This window comes from Pagrus major, chromosome 17 (genome assembly GCF_040436345.1).
Source record: "Pagrus major chromosome 17, Pma_NU_1.0".
Taxonomy (NCBI): Eukaryota; Metazoa; Chordata; class Actinopteri; order Spariformes; family Sparidae; genus Pagrus; species Pagrus major.
This window is the reverse complement of record NC_133231.1, coordinates 18,101,106-18,117,415: the sequence shown is the minus strand read 5'-3', so window position 1 is coordinate 18,117,415 and position 16,310 is coordinate 18,101,106. Positions and strand designations below refer to the sequence as shown.

The window sequence follows — 16,310 nt, the reverse complement described above, 5'->3', positions numbered from 1 at the left end:
TGTATGGTTAAGTACTTATTTTATAAGTAAAGACAGAGCCAGACACCACAGCACAGATGTAGCTCTTCTTAAAGGGACAGTTCAACCTAAAATCAAAAATCTGAATTTTTCTTCTTACCTGTAGTGCTATTTATCAGTCTAGATTGTTTTATTGTGTGTTGGGAAGTTTTCGAGATTTTAGCTGTAGAGATGTCTGCCATGACACTCGGCTTGTGGTGCTCAAAACACCCCCAAAAAAGTACATTTGAAAAACTCGACAGTGATGTCTATTTCCAGAAATCATGACCCGGTTACTCAAGATAATCTACAGACCTTGTCGCAAGCAGTTTCATGTAGGAACTATTTTCTTTTTGTATGATCGCGCAGAAGGAAGCGTGCATCACCACTGAGCTAGCTACCATTACAGCTCAGGCAGTGAGGGTGCTATTAATGTTTACACCCCTGCGGTCACAAGCAGGAGCCTCTCGTCCATAAGTAGATGCACGCTTCCTTGTGCGTAGTGATAGAAAAGAAAAATAGTGCCATCTTCTCCCATTATATTCAAGAAAAGGCAGACATCTCTACAGCTGTTATCTCCAAAACTCTGCAAATCTAGATGGATAAATAGCGCTACAGGAAAGAGAGGAGAAAAAAAATTATATTGGCGTGAACTGACCCTTTAAATCCAATTGAGCTAGTTAAAGAGAAATATGAGATGGGATCTTTCAACCTTAATTGTCAGCTAGTACTCTGTTGACCCTGAAGTGGGCTCACGTGTAATCTTAACATGCACACACACATACTGGAGTGACAGCTGGGTCAGTCTCCCTGTTCAGGTGTTAGTAGGTCAGAGATAGGAAAACCAGAGCTTTAAGTTCTGCTGTGTGTGCCTGTTGTGTGTACGTGCGTGCGTGTGTGTGCGCTGAAGCGGACCCACCTGACACTCTGCATCATTAGTGAACTTGTCCCATGTTACCATCGTTTCATCACAGATGCCTTTTGTTGCATGAAAATCCTTTCAAAAGAAAAATATCTTGTTTGTTTGTCGTTGGTGATGGTGATAGTGTTGATGATGCTGTTGTACTTTTTAATTTGTGTCTTTGAAAGCCAAAGGTTACTTTCAAACAGCGTGCACAGATATTGATTTTTACTTTATATGTTTCTGTTTTATTACCTTTTTTTTTGTTTTGTTTTTAGGGAAACATGTTGGTTTACACCTGTATCTGAAAAAAAACAACAGATGGCATATATAAATACATATATCATTCATCTCTCTTTGTGAGTTTGCCTTTTGATATGATGAGTGTGTGTTTAGCCTCAGTGTTTATCCCCTTGTTTGATAGGCTTTTGCAAGATTTCTTTCATTTTTCCATCAAAGTACACCAAAAAAAACCTTTGATGGAAAATGAAACAACAAAGCACACACACACTGCTAGAAGCCTGTCCCATACTGTCCTGAACAAAGAGTGGGATGTAGTAGGGGGGCTTTATTAGAGCTACTGGAACTATCCTGTTTGTGAACAGATGAGCTTGTAACAGTAGGGGGCTGATTCAGGGATTATTAGAGCCTAGGGGGAGAGTCTGTGTGTGGGGTACTATACAACAGAGGGGGAACAGTGCACAGCAAAGGTAAACAAGGCCTTTAATCAATCAGCGGATGTTTGAAAGCAGAGAACAGTCGAGAAAAGGCAGGATGTGAACGGAGGTGGCCTGCACTTTGTATAGGAGGTTATAAGTAGGGGAGCTAACTGTGCCAGGAATACGGAGCAGACCTCAGCTGTTGCACAGGCCCAGTCTGATCTCATTTGTCAGACCTCACTGACTATTTCTTCTTATCGACTGCCCTCCTTGTTGCCTCTGTTTGTTTTCCTCGCCGGAGCCATGCATCCCCAGCGTCCTCTTCCCCAGGCCATGCCCTCCTCCTCTCTGGGACAGCACTTGCGGGACATGGCCATGGGTCTGGGACGAGGCAAGAACTTCCTGGGTGGAAACTTCGCCTACAGTTTCATCCAGTCGGTCAAGGAGTGCCTCTATTTCCTCCTGTGCTGCTGGTGCATCAAAGAGATCCTGGACTGACAGACTGAGAGAGAGTAGATCAAGTGGTCAAACATTGATTTTCCACTTTTCTCCGTTGGCTCCTATAGTGTAATTTCAACCAGCTTTTATTTCATCAGGAATGGAGTGTTTGATCGGCGGTGCTGGCAAAGCTTTGGCAAGTATGAGTCTTGTCTCATATGACAACAAACTACCACTTGAGCACATAGCAAAACAAAATCTAATTTATATAATGCAATTTATGTTGTCTAGTATTTAAAGGTGCAATATGTAAGATTTTTTGTTGAAAACATTACAAATTAAAATGATTAATAGAATGTGAATAACTGTTCTGACCTAATGCTATGTACTGTGTTGTGAAGATATCTACTGAAGTTAGCATGCTAACCAGCTAGCCCCGACCATGGACGTATAATGAGATCTGGATACAGTGTTGGAGGCGGAGCCCCATTCATTCCTGTGAAAACTGCTCAGTGGTGCTTGAAGCCGAGAAAACTCAACTTCTGTGTTGTTTGGCTCATAGAGCGTGCACACAAGAGACTTCCACTGACCGAGCCGGCTAACTTCCGGTTTAGTGCTTGGCTAACTTGAATAGAGATAAAAATGATTTAATCTTGCAGCTCTTCTACACCTTCCAAATTGTATTGGACCGAATGGCTCCAATTATGATAGTGAAACAATTAATTTCATTAAGGCTGTGACAAAAAATGCATCCCCCGTTTTACAAACGCTTCTTTCACAATGTAAGCTTATGGGCAAAAGTCATCAGGAGAAGTTGTATTTACACGGTTTGGCCACTATGAAAGCTGGCTTCAAAGCCTGGCTCTCTTCCTGGGGGCTTGGTGCTAGTCAGCCTTGGGGGTAACTTTTTTGTTGTAACGAGTAACGTATTGGTTCTGTAACTCAAGTAATCCATTATTTAGTTAGTTTTTCATAAAAGTAATCTGTTACTGGAAAAAATTGCTGTCTTTTGTCGCCACAAAAATAAAAGAGCTGTACATGTTATATTGCATCTGTCATTCCTATTATTATTCCTTAAAAAGGCTACAAACTGGCGGTAGAGTCAATACATTCAAAGGTAGATGTACAGTTGGCTACACGCCGTCTGGACCATATAACCGACATACGCAACAAGTCGCAAAGGGGTTTTCCTGTTTAATGCCAGTAATCTTATAACGTAATGCGTTACTTTTAAAAGTAATGTTTCCCAACGTTGGTGCTAGTGGTGTAAACATCAACAGTCCCCTGGTTATGTGAACTCCCAGTCTGGACTGCTAGCTGTGTGGCTAACTATGCTAACTAGTGAATGGCAGGTACAGTTAGCAGCAGTAAGCAGTTGCCCTGTTGATAAGCTGCCGCCTGTCTGTTTTTAATATGACAGGTGGCCATACTGCACCTTTTATAGTGAGGTTTGTGAATGAGAAACAGTTTTACTAAATCTTAAAGTTATTTAATGTATTCAAATATTTGTATGTATGTTTTTCAGTGTCTATGGGATGCTCCTGTTCGGTGCCAGGGAACACACCTGCACACTTCCAGATGCTACACGTGTGCACTGTGAGAGGGTCAGTCTTTCCTGAATTTAACCCTGCTGGTCTGAGATGTGGAGGAATGGCACCCCTGATGTTCACTGTACAACACAAACTGGTGTGCAATGAATAAAGGAACTGATGAACAGAACAATATTACCTTTATGTCTGCATGTTTGTTCATTTTGTTTTGATTAATCTTGCAGTCAGCTAAAGAAAGAAGAAAAATGGTTTGAACTGTGCTTTTAATGACTTGAGGCTTGCATTTAGTTAGTTTGACAATGTTTGCAAGGTAGCATGTTTTTACAGAGATCCAACTGATGATGTGTACGTTTAATAAATCCATAGGATACATTTTACAAGCTGTTTGACATGTGGGAAGGAAAAAAAAGGATTTTGTGACCTGGATTCAACCCGAGCTTGTGGACTACCAGCACTAAATATCGAGGACTGGAGGTGTGTGGGGGAAAGCACAGAACATATATATGATGTATGTTTTCCATACTCACCATCACCTGCGTCTGTCAATCAACCGGGAAGTTACCCCCCAGTGAAGCACAGTGACACCACATCGCCATTGGTCGAGCTGGCGGGATATGGGCGGGACTAGAGCCAATGCCGCCTGTGATTGGACGAGAGACGCGTGGCTCATGCAAGTTCAGGAGGCATGTTCTGAGGCAAGTTCCCAAGTTGGATGGGAAGATTCAGGAGTGCGTCCTGTATCTGTGACACTGCGGGGTGTGAAGAAAAGCCACGGACCACGGTAAGAATGACCTGAATTTGGATGTAACTTCCAAGTGTTGTTTTTCTTTTTTAAATTAAAAAGCAGCAGCGTCACTTGTGTTGTTGTTTGCTCCTCCATTGCGTCGCCAGCGTCGTTTCACGCACTTTTTCCTGGTTGCTCGACTGTTTGTTGTAACGTGCTGAAAGTTGTGTTTTCAATGGCTAGCTTAATGTTTACATTGCTTCTCTTATCTCAACCCGAAGTGAAGTAACCTGCTCGCTCCGGCCCTCAACGTGTTTTAAAAGGGATTTTTTTTTTTATTACGTGTAAGTCGGTGATAAGTTATTTTATCTTTAAGCCCATCGCCGTTTGACATTTCCTGTTACAGGCTTCACTTTAAACAGTCTGTAAAACTGCGTAGTAATTAGCTCATCAGCCTGTTTTGTTGAGGATGCTGTGAACCTTCTGCTTCTTTTGCTCTCAGCCCGTCCTAATGGCCTGTCCTGCAGTTTATTCTCTTGACCTTTTTTGGTAATTTTTCCCTGCCGAGACCAAGATAATAAGATTAGGACTGCTGCTGCACTTATATAATTGGCTCTATTTTACTCAATACAAAAAAAGTATGCCTACTCTTGCCTAATTAAATTTTAGGCGACACAAAGTAAACTGAAGGTAGATTATTGTTTGTTTTGAAAGATATTAAGAACCTGAGGCAGGGTATCAGATATCTGTAATAATATGAGTATATAAAGTTAGGCTATGATGTGAAACAGCTTCCTAAAGCCAGAGCTTTCTAGTTTGAGTTTGATATTACTCATAAAGATAAGAGAATAAGAGCAGAGTACAAGGCAGTGAAAATAGATTTGTCTCTGTTAAAAGCCATCAGCTTTGTGGTGCATTTAGTATAATCCTTTTAACACTGTCCTTAGAATACATTTCTGCCTGTGTTGTGTTCCCCATGGCCATCTTCTGCATGCTCCCTCTTTCTGTCTCTAGTCAATCTCATGGTGGCTATATTTAGCTGGTATCTATTTAAACCATTCCACTATATGCTCCACAATGCTCCTAGGGCCCTAGGCTAGATTCAGAGGAGTCCTCTTGGGAGGCACTCGATTAGGAGACCTAAATTGCGGAGCTGGGAGAGAATTGAATTTGGGGAGTGAAGTGTGTCATTACCCAGACGATGTGGTGTTAACTTAAGTGGTTAGTTCTGCTTTCTGCATTCACTGAAGAAAGCCAGACTACACATAGTAAATATGCGTCTCTGTGACGTCAGCCTCTGCGGTTTGAAAGGACAGGCTTTATACAGCTGTATTAGCTGACACTTGTGTCTGACCAGGTAGTTAAATTGAAATGTCAGACTGTATTTCTGTGAGAGGGATCCTGGTCCGGAAAGAGCTGTGTACTACAGAGGTAGTTCAAGGAAAAACTGTTTCACAAAATGTTTATCTTACTGTAAAATTTGTAATTACCTAGTAATGCGCACAAATAAATAGGTCTAATATACTGCTGATGGTTGGTGGCTTGCAGACATATATTAACAGATCGGTAGCTTTGAAATGGTGGGCCCATTCTGCTGTCCGTATCTCCAGAATAGTGCTGGCCTTAGTTACCCGTGTCTCTGCCAAAACATTTCCAAGCTAGTCAAAAGCCAGGGTGACCAAAAGACCTGCAACACACACAAACTACTAATGAAGAACTGAATGGTCCCAGAGAACTGGACTTCCTGCACATATGCACACACATACTGTGTGTGTGTGCGTGTGTTAACAACAGGTTACAGTAGCTCCTTTATTGGCAGAGTGGGTGAGGCTGAATAGCAAGTCATGTATTCAAATCCCATGTCTGGGCAAACAGGGGATGTAAATTTTTTCAGACAAACACTGTCACCCTAATTGTGGACTAGTTGCAGGCCTGTTAACAAAACACCTGCTCACTTTGGGTTTTAATGTGTTGCTTTAGTATTGTTCACTAATAAAAAACCCACTGTCATTTTTAAAATGTATGATTTACCTTTCTGCAGCTTTGATGCAGAGGTGACACGAAGGCATATTTGATGTTCATCATTTAATTTGATTTACTACTAATTGTGAAATCTGTGTGTTCCTCTTGTGTTGCAGGAGACAGGCAAAGCCTCTAGGGGGCCATGTCTGGTGGCAGCAGTACTAACAACAGCTGGACCATCCTCACTCCTGAGGTATCACCACCACTCTGTAAAGATTATAGAAACATGTGGAGTCACTGTGCATGACCTCATTGAAAAGGAAATTTAAAAAAAAAAAGAAAACTCCTTGTCCCAATAGATTTTCTTTTGGGTCACCTGAATATGAAGTAGGCTTCTGTAATAAGACTTGTCTTTGTTTCTTTTTTTTTTAATGATTGAACTTTTATTCAGAGACATCAAAAGATAGATTGTATGTTCAGATTAGCCTAGATTGCTCCTGCTGTAATGTCCGTGTGTTTGTTTCCTTTGTGACTTTTCTAGGAAACTGTCGCTGAAACCCTGAGGCCTTTGGCAGAGGGGACGGAGCACCATGAAGAAAGCCTTACATCTGCGGCAGGTTTGTCACAGTAAATTTCAGGATTGTGAGATTATTTATGCCACACATACACATAAACCTGTTTAATTACTAGCTTTAATTTTTACTTTCTTACTTTATTTGCCCTCTCTGATAATAATCAAATTAAACTTAAAAGTGAGAAATGATATACCACACCACTGTAGCTCACCATTTTGTATCCTAAGTCAGAATTGCTGAATTTCACAATTAAAATGCGTTAAACTATCGTCCTAAAAGTTTCCCCTCTCACCTCCTGTGCGTGTGTGTTGATGAACCAGGTTCTGGGGGGAACCAGCCTGCAAAGGGTACAGAGTCTGCAGAGGGGCTCCCTGTGGAGGACCACCCGGTAAGACAGCAATACACATGAGTTTCTATCATGTTGTATTCATTACTCAGCTTAGCTGAATATGTACTGAAGTTCATATTAGCCAGTGAAGGCATTCTGTTGTCTTTTATTTTTTAATCATACCAAGGTTTGCATAAATACTCAGTTCTGACTTACCAGAAGATAAAACTCTGAACTACTTATACCATCACCCAGGAGTGCATGATTCTGATTGGCCAGTGGATGTATCGCCACATTGTCACCCTTCTAACAAAGTATTCATATATAGAAGATGACTTCAGCTGTTACCAGGCTACAGCTTCTTGGCTGAGTCATAAAATAATGTTGAGCACAGTTTAAGTTTTTCTATTTTGTTCAGTTTCTATTTAAAGAACTTTAACAAAAACAGTCTAACAGACTGATTTGATTTAGGGTTTTATTGAATTTAGAGTTTTATTAAAAGCATGTGCACTGTTGTCTTTCTGGCGGAGAGTTAGATGAGAATATAAATACCAGTTCCAAAACTGTACAGCAAGTAAAAGGCTACAGCAAGCACACAGCTATCTTATTTTAGTATAAAGTCTAGAACCAGCTAGTCTGGCTCAGTGAGAGGGTAACAATGTCCTTCTGGATTATTGTGGACTTTGTCTTGGCAGCAACTGGTAACTTCTTGGAGTCTCAGCTGGTTGCCTGGCAACTGGTCCCAGCTAAGAAATAGCTCTGCACCCCCCTGACCCCCCCATAAAATGGTGAATTGTCCTTTAACAAATATCAAGATGTTTGTGACATAACACTTGTTTATTAGTAAGCTGTAGAGGCACCTGTTGTCGAATCTTGTTACTTTTGGACAGAGCCACTCCCTCCCTTCCCCCTGCGTCTGGTCTTTGTAATAGTCTGAGCCTGGCTGGCTTTAGCCTTATATTTTTAGTACAGATACAAGAATAGTATAGAGCCTTTCATCTATCTCTGCCTAAAAATTTTAACTGTTACTTTTGATTGAGGTTTATTGTTTAAACCAAAATGCTAAAAGGGAGATCTGAAGGCTTTTTAAAGCTGCAGTAGGCAGTATTATTTCAATGCCACTTATGATATTTATTTGAAGGGTTCATTTAAAAATTGTGTGTCTGTGTCAGAAATAACTAGCCAAATAGAAATGCTGACAACCTTGACGTTTCACTTCAAAAATGTGCACACGTTTGGTGCATCATTTGGTGGGAGGGGCTTAGTGGAGTGATAGGAGGCAGCAGAGAGAGCGGCAGAAGGTTTTGCTTTATGTTTGTTCAAATTGCCTACTGCAGCTTTTATTACCTGATCCTTATACACAGGTATCAGAAGAAAAAACAGCAGAGCTAAGTGGAGACACAAGCACAGATCAACCTGCCTCGGTGCCTGCCGCCATCCCTGATGACCCTGTTCCTATATCTTTGGACGTGTCCGGCGGTTTGGTCCCTGACAGTGATGCACTCAGTCAGTCGGAGGGCCTACCCGAGGGCCCAGCACGGTCCAGCCCTGATCCCGATTCATTTTCTGACTCCTACACCCACATAACCCCTTCCTCTGATGAGGCCCCAGCCTCACTGCTGAGCACAGAGACTCTGGGAGGGGTGGAGCTCACACAGGAAGAAGAGACGCTTGAACAGGAAGGAGTACAGCATCCGCTAAATGGAGAGGGGCTACAGCAGGAAGGGGAGGAGTCAGACCTGTCTCCGAGGAAGACTGACCTAGGGAAACAGGCAGGTATGAACTACAAAATCAGTTTTTATTATGTGTCTGTCGTTATATACGTTTTATATTATTTAAGACTTTTGAATGGGAGCATCTGTAACGCGAGCAATTTCCCCTCGGGGATCAATAAAGTATTTCTGATTCTGATTCTGATATACGTGGCAAAGATCATCACCTGTACACCTGTATCCTTCCCTTAAGCCGTATGTACTATTTGTGTTTGAAGTGTACTTGGTGGACCAGCTGGTAATGGAATTGTTCAGTATCTGGGCCAGGAGGTTGTCTGGAGAGGCTGTGGTTGGTATGAGGCAGGGAGCATGATGTGACAGAGAAACTTTAAGTTGCATGACACCCTGCAGGATTAAATTGGCTTCAGAGGGACTGGGACCTTGAAAAGTTTTTTGCAGTGTGGTGTTTTTGGTCTGCAGCTCTTTTTCTCGCTACAGCATTAAAAAATGAGTCTTCTTTTGCTCCGTTGTGCAGTTCTTTCAGACAGTCTTTGTTTACCAACTAGAGTTCAGCGAGTTCTTTACAGTACCATTGTTCTTTAGAAACAAAATGTGATGAATAGTTTGAATAAACACTTTCATTACAAGTTGCTAGAAGTTCCAAAATGAAGCCTTTGGATCACTTTCCAGACAATTTATTCAAGATTTAAGCCTCATTTATGAAGCTTAAAGGTAGATTAGGAATGGCAATGTAGCAAATTAACCAGCATTGCTTGCACAACAGAGCCGATAAAGAAGCAAGTCTTAGCTCCCATGAGGAGTTTTGTCTCATACTGCAGCATCAGACCGGTTATAGCGCCATAGCTGCTGTGCTATCTAACATCAACTACAGTATGTAAGTGCAAAAGCAAATTTGTGCCAAATAATGTGCAACAGCTTTGTTTTCAGATAATAAATATGGCAGAAAATAAAATTCTCTAATGGATACCTTCAAATTAAACCACGTTTTAAACATTTGAGCCTTGGGGGTACCCATAAAATAGATTAAAGCTGTAAATTAAAAAGTGATTCTTTAACAGAAAACATTCTTTAACAACAGCTTTTCATCCTCTTCCCCTCTACCGCTCCAGACTCCCCTGTGGATTTAGAGGTGGCTGAGGAGAGCACTAAGACGGGAGAGGAGGGAGAGCCAGAGGTGAGGAGAAGGAGGTCTCTCTTAGCAGCTCTGGAGCGGATCGGAAGGACAGAGGATGAAGAGGAAAGAGAGGAAGAGTTTCAGCTGCCACAGCGCGAGGATGACAGCGGGTTCTCTGTGAACAAGTGCATCCTGGGCGCTGTCATACTGTTGGGCCTCGGCACCATCTTTTTCTCAGGTAGGCACTCAATATGGCCCGAAAAATCTATTTTGTTTCGATTGTTAATTTTATGTTAGATGAATTTTAAGCGGTTAGTTAGAGGAAAGTGATGACTTATTTGCATTAAATTATACGAAGGGTGCTGAGGTGTATTGTACCTGCAGGTGTCTTCATGAACCTGGATGAGGGTAGGTTGTGTGTGTGAGTGAGCGAATGGGTGCTTGCTTGCCCACAGCATGTGCTTGTATGTGTGAATGTGCATGCAGAGAAAACTGTTTTGCATCTCACACTTTTTAAGAGAAAATATATAAAGATGTGCACGCTTTTAAACGTGAGCAAGAGAGAGAATGTTATTTGTGCACTTTTGCAACAAGGCTTTTTTGCCGTTGTTAGTTGAAAACCTTGTACCGCATCACCACAATGAAAACCAATGTTTTTTATAGAGCTGCAACAATTAGTTGATTAATCGATTATTGGATCGAGAGAAAATTATTTTGATTTCCCCCTTTTTTCAGGCAAAAATGTCAAACATGCTTCTTACATGTTAGGATTTGCTGCCTCCCTTTGTCATTTATGATAGTGAGTCAAGAGTCTTTGGGTTGTAGGACTGTGCAATATGACCAAAATCTTATATCCTTATATACTGTGGGCCATTTCATATCACAATATAGCACATTTTGTGTTAATTCAATGAATCAATAATTTAGATAGAATGACCACATAGAAAGGACAATGTCTGAATTTCCTGGTCCATATCAGATTTCTATACCCAAACCATGTCCATGCAACAGAAATAACCCTGCTTTCAAGTACGAGGTCTAAGATGATAAAAGATTTTATCGCAGCTTTAAAAGACACTTACCACAAGTTGTTTGTGGTGAACCTCTGGATCTATCTGGATAATCTTGAAGATCCGTACATGAATGACTTTAAAAAGGTGTCTAGCTCACTGATGTACGGTCCTTTTTATTGGTTTCCTGAGTTATTCTAAACTGCCTACACCTGTCACTGTGACTGAAAGCATATCTGTTCACTAAAACGTTAGTTAAATTGGATGTTTGTATGTTTAACACCATTTGTTTATACTTTGTTTGTGCAGGAGGGCCTAATGATTTATGGTGACCTATTTAAGATTCTTAGATTTTTCTTACTACTTTCTTTTTTTTACTTTTTCTTTCCAAACTAAATGTGAGGTTAAAGTGATTCCAATATGTTTTAGCACAATTTAAGTTATCATTATAAAGTTTTAAGAATATTTTGATGATTATCGGGTTAATATCATGAATCAGACTTAAGTTTGACAGGATAATCATGGCATAAAATGTTCATATCGTCCTATGCCTAACAAGATCTTCTTTTTGATGATCGGGGTCCTTCCCTTGATTGGAATTACCTCGCTCTGTGTCACTCTCTGTGTATCTGTGCCATGCAGAACAACTCCAAGCGTAGAGCAAATGACGAAAAGTATTGTAAAGACTGTGATTTGCAACACAGCAAAATAAGCGTTAGAGCAGTTTTAAAAGTAGTTTTTCTGTCATCACATAATATATCATCATATCACACAGCCCTAGTTGGTGGGACAAAAGAAGCCATTTGAAGATGTCACTTTGGGCCCTGGGAAATTGTGATGATCTTTTTTTTTTTACATTTAACAGACTAAACTATTAATTGTGAAATAATTGGCAGATGAATTGTTGATGAAAATAATCGTTAGTTGCAGCCCTCGTTTTTTAAAACTATCACCGTACCTTTTCTAGTGAAACAACATTTTTAGGAATTTCTCTGAGCATGATCAGTGTGAAAGGATAAAGGGGGAAAAGTTTAAACTGGATATTGGCAAAATTGCAGATACAAGGTTTTCAGACAACAACTTTTCAAATATATTATCCTTAACCTTTCATTTAGATTTGAATGATATCATACAGTATATATGTGCACTGACTCAGCTGAGCTGTACCACACATTTTATTATAAAAGCCTTCATTGTTGTTTGTGTAGGTGCCATTTCTTCAGTAATATGCAAGGGAGTATAAAGCTTTTGCTTTTGTTCTTTGACAGTGTATTATTCACATGAACATTAAGCTTTGCATAAAACATTTGCAGAGAGTGACTATGGTACAAGGGAGCTGAAAGACGCAGAGTTACCAGGAAAACAGGTCAGTCTGACGTCAATTTGTCACTTTTCCTCCTTCTGTTGTGTCTGTGTGCTCTCAGGTCGAACTTTTATTCATTCTAATGCCATTTTGTGTGTACCCATTTTACAGTACAGTGAGTACCAACTCATGAATTTTTAGTGTGATATACTCAGTAGGAGACCACCCACAACCCTGGCAGAATTGCTGCTATTGTCTACCAACTGTGCTACTCTGGACTTTTGTTCTCTCTCGTCTCATCTACACGTTCTGTTCTTTCACTTCTCGACTACTCTGTCTGGCAATGATAATTCAGAGAAGTCATCGAAAATCTTGCCATTGTGTCGTACTGTGTGGGCAATTATGTTGACAGGAGTGGCTCAATCCCGAGGTTCCCCCACCCCCAGTAGATGCTGACAATACAGAGCTTCTAAATAAGTTAGCCAAAGGAAGCCAGCAGATTTCTGTGCTACAAGCTCAACTTCAGGTGTGACTTCATTCCATCTTATACATACAGTATATACATGGATGTGTGTCTGTGCGTAAACATGTCACCGACTGTGTAATATTCTCACAGGACCCTCTTCTCCTGCTCTTTTTTTTTTTTTTTTTCAAACAGGCACAGAGAGAAGAGCTAAAAGTAGCCAAGGGACATGCAGCAGAGGGAGCAAAGGAGCAGCTGCGTTTGGAGGAGGTGGAGAAGGAAAACAGTAGGTTGAAGAAAGAGATGGCATCTCTCCCTGTCCTTCAGAAAGAGAACGAGAGGATGAAGAGAGAGCTGGAGTCTGTCCCTGCCCTACAGAAAGAACTAGAAACACTGAGAGCCACTGTGACTGAATTAAAACTCTCCGCAGGTACAAAGGGACAGAGGGTGGAGGTAGGGAGGGGGCGTGGAGGAGGGTAGAAGATGTAGAAGGATGATAGTTATTAGACAGCCAGGGAAAGTGCAGTGTTTCCTCCTTTTTCTTCTTCCCTGTTATTCTCACTTGAATGCTCACTCCACATCTTTGCAGTTGTAGTGACTTCTTGTGTTTCCTTCAGCAGCTCAAGCACCTGTGAAGCCTGCTACGTCGCCCTCCAGTGGCCAACCAGAGGGCAACACACAGGAAACAGCCGGCTCTACAGAGACACAGCCAAGGAAGCCATCTGATGAGCAGTGGGAGAAAAAGAAGGATGTAAAGAAGGATAAAAAGGACATGGGCGAGAGGAAAGAGGGAGAGAAATCTGAATGGAAGGAAGGAGAGAAAAGAGAGCGTAAAGATGTAGGTAAAACAGAATGGAAGAAGGGGAAACATGAGCAAGGAAAGTTTGACAAGGAGAAAGATAAGGAAGGTAAGCAGAAGAAACACAGTGATGAGACAAAACAGTGGAAGGAGAAGGAGTGGAAGAAAGGAAAGGAGAGCAGAGGTGATGAAGGAAAGCCATGGAAGGACAGGGAAGGGAAGAAAGAGAGGGTAGAAAAGAGTGAGAGAAAAGAATGGAAGGAGGAGAAAGAGTTGAAAAAGGCAAAGCATGAGAAGGTGAATGAGGGTAAACAGTGGAAGGGTAAGGAGGAGAAGAGGGATTGGAAGGTAGGAAAAGAGCACGGAGAGAAGCACAAGAGCAGGGAGGAGTGGAAGGGAGAGAAGGAATGGAAGAAAGGAAAAGATGGCTACAAGGAGAGTGGCAAAGAGAAGTGGGCGAAAAAAGATTTGAAAGAGAAAGGAGAGAAGAAGGAGTGGAGGAAAGATGACTGGAAGAGTAAAAATAGCAAGGATATGAGTAAAGAAGGGAAATGGAAGGGTGAAAGGAAACAGTGGGAAGAGAGCAAAAATTATGGCAAAGAAAGAAAGGGGAAGGATGAGAGGAAACAGTGGAACGAGAATGAGCGGAAGAGTAAAAATGGTAAAGATGAAAAGGAATGGAAGAGAAAGGATGATAGGAAACAGTGGGAAAAGAAAGAAGAGCAGGGAAAGAGAGGAGCACAGAAAGAGAAAAAAGATTGGAACAAGGACCGGTCAAGCTCCCAGAAACACAAAGATGAGCACAAATTCAACAGTAATCACCGCCGCGAGGAAGAGCATCTGTGGGGCGAGAGGAAGCCTCCTCACGCACACCGCCGTCCGTCCCTGGAACAGCCCGAGTACTGGGTCCAGCAGCGGGATCGCCTCCAGGACAACCCCAAACCTACACAGCAGTGTGACTCGCTGGAGACCTGTGCCCAGGCTGAGGGTCTGCTCCCTGTTCCCTTCCCTGATTTCGAGGCCATCCTCCAGACTTACCTCGCCAAGGCAGAGGAGGCGGGGGTGGATGCTTCCAAAAGGGAAGAGCTCCAAAAGCTCGCTGCTGAATTCTTCAAGGATGGTCTCTTTGTTCACGACCAGATGAGCTTCATCGATTTTGTCGAAGATTTGGGAGATGTTCTGGAAGACATGGTGGAAGGAGACGACAGCGATGACGAAGAAGATAGCGACTTAGAGGATGAAATGGAGGAGTTTGAAAAAGAAGTCCTGAAAAAGTTTTCAGTGCCAGGAGCTGGAGAGAAAGAGGAGAGATCCAAAGGGGAGCGGAAGAAGGAGAGTGGACGAGGTCGTGGCTGACGAGGTGATAGAATTGATGGATCTGTTAAAAGTAGCTAAGAGCCGTCATGACGGATGAGGGGTTATTCAAAGGGAACATTTTATATTGGACCACAAACGCTTACAAGTATACATTTATCATCCTGTCAGGCTTTTTACAGGATCTTATTTCACCCCTCCATGTTGTTCAAGAAGTTCAACTTCAAATTTTATTTCACCGTTGTGGGTCGTTTTGTATTTTACCTGTGCACATGCACGCACACATTAGTACTTTAGTACACCAGGAGATTAAACCTCGAAAGATCGAGTTGGCTCCGAGAATAGATGCTGTATAGTCTTATTCACACACTACACCTCTTACCCTGCAAACACCACTGTGCACTGTTCAAGTCTACCTATTCACAGATCTCCATCTTTATGTTTTAACTGCTCTAGCTTGACTCTTAATGTCTTTCGGTCATTACCAGTTTTTATAAAGGGTGGAGTGAATGTGACCTGCTGGAAAAAAAAAAAAAGTTTAGTGAATATTTTATGTAAGATTAGAGAAGTTTGCATTTATTGTGTTTTGAATGTTTGTACATATCGCATTAAATGTGTTTATGCAGAACTATATAATTAACTTATTTTATAGAGGTTGGCAGAATATAAATAAGTAAACAATTGGTTGGCACTTAAGATATCGACATGTTGAACATTTATGTTTCTTTTCAGGTACAGAACTCATGTTGTGCACTAAAATGTCTTTAATTATTGTTTTATCATGAATGTAACAGTTGTTATTGATTAGGATGGTAAAAGACGCATGTTTTCTTTCTTATTTGTTTGTTTACACACTGACTTATGAAACGTTGCTGATTTAAGGGCCCACAGCCACATTGAGTGTTTATCAGAGGGTGTCGATGCAGAACCACATACTGTGGCAACATAGAGAACTGTGTATAATTAGGATGTTCATATTTGCCCCTGTTACTGTCATAAGAGCAGAATAATAAATCGGCTGCATCCCTGTGATGAAATAACAAGAATTTGTCTTATTTTCACTCACTTTTCATGCATTGTTATGCCTCCGCACCAGCGACAGTTGTGTTCGGAGGCATTATGTTTTTGGGTTGTCTGTCTGAACGGCCATCCATCCGTCCCATTCTTGTGAAAGCGATATCTCAGAAACGCCTGAAGACAATTTTGTCAGATTTGGTACAAATGTTCACTATGACTCAAGGATGAACTGATTAGATTTTGGTGGCCTCGTGGTGTCCTTTTTATTGTGAACGCCATATCTCAGGAACGCATTGAGGGAGTTTCTTCAGATAACTCAAAAGGTCATAAGATAGTAATGATAAAATTTGACACACAAATATCTAATAGGATGATAAATGATGACGTTATGACACTTGATATCCAAAAGGTCAGAGGTTAAAT

At 41.3% G+C, this 16,310-nt stretch overlaps 2 protein-coding genes across 6 annotated transcripts; both read left to right on the top strand.

The window, feature by feature from the left end:
• The first annotated feature begins 1,613 nt into the window (after positions 1-1,613).
• lenep (lens epithelial protein) lies at positions 1,614-3,039 on the top strand. Its single transcript, XM_073486034.1, has one exon. The coding sequence runs from the start codon at positions 1,861-1,863 to the stop codon at positions 2,053-2,055; it is 195 nt and encodes a 64-aa protein (XP_073342135.1). The 5' UTR covers positions 1,614-1,860; the 3' UTR covers positions 2,056-3,039.
• Positions 3,040-4,247: 1,208 nt separating this feature from the next.
• Positions 4,248-15,916, top strand: pbxip1b (pre-B-cell leukemia homeobox interacting protein 1b). 5 transcript variants are annotated; one of them, XM_073485227.1, is made up of 11 exons: positions 4,248-4,326; positions 6,408-6,484; positions 6,773-6,848; positions 7,127-7,194; positions 8,499-8,910; positions 9,977-10,219; positions 10,366-10,389; positions 12,305-12,357; positions 12,707-12,820; positions 12,953-13,043; positions 13,378-15,916. In XM_073485227.1, the coding sequence occupies exons 2-11, from the start codon at positions 6,434-6,436 to the stop codon at positions 14,910-14,912; spliced, it is 2,667 nt and encodes an 888-aa protein (XP_073341328.1). In that variant the 5' UTR covers positions 4,248-4,326; positions 6,408-6,433; the 3' UTR covers positions 14,913-15,916. The 5 variants fall into 5 exon arrangements, with proteins under 5 accessions (XP_073341328.1, XP_073341327.1, XP_073341324.1 ...); XM_073485226.1 differs by having other exon boundaries at positions 13,375-15,916; XM_073485223.1 differs by having other exon boundaries at positions 12,953-13,187.
• Positions 15,917-16,310: the final 394 nt, after the last annotated feature.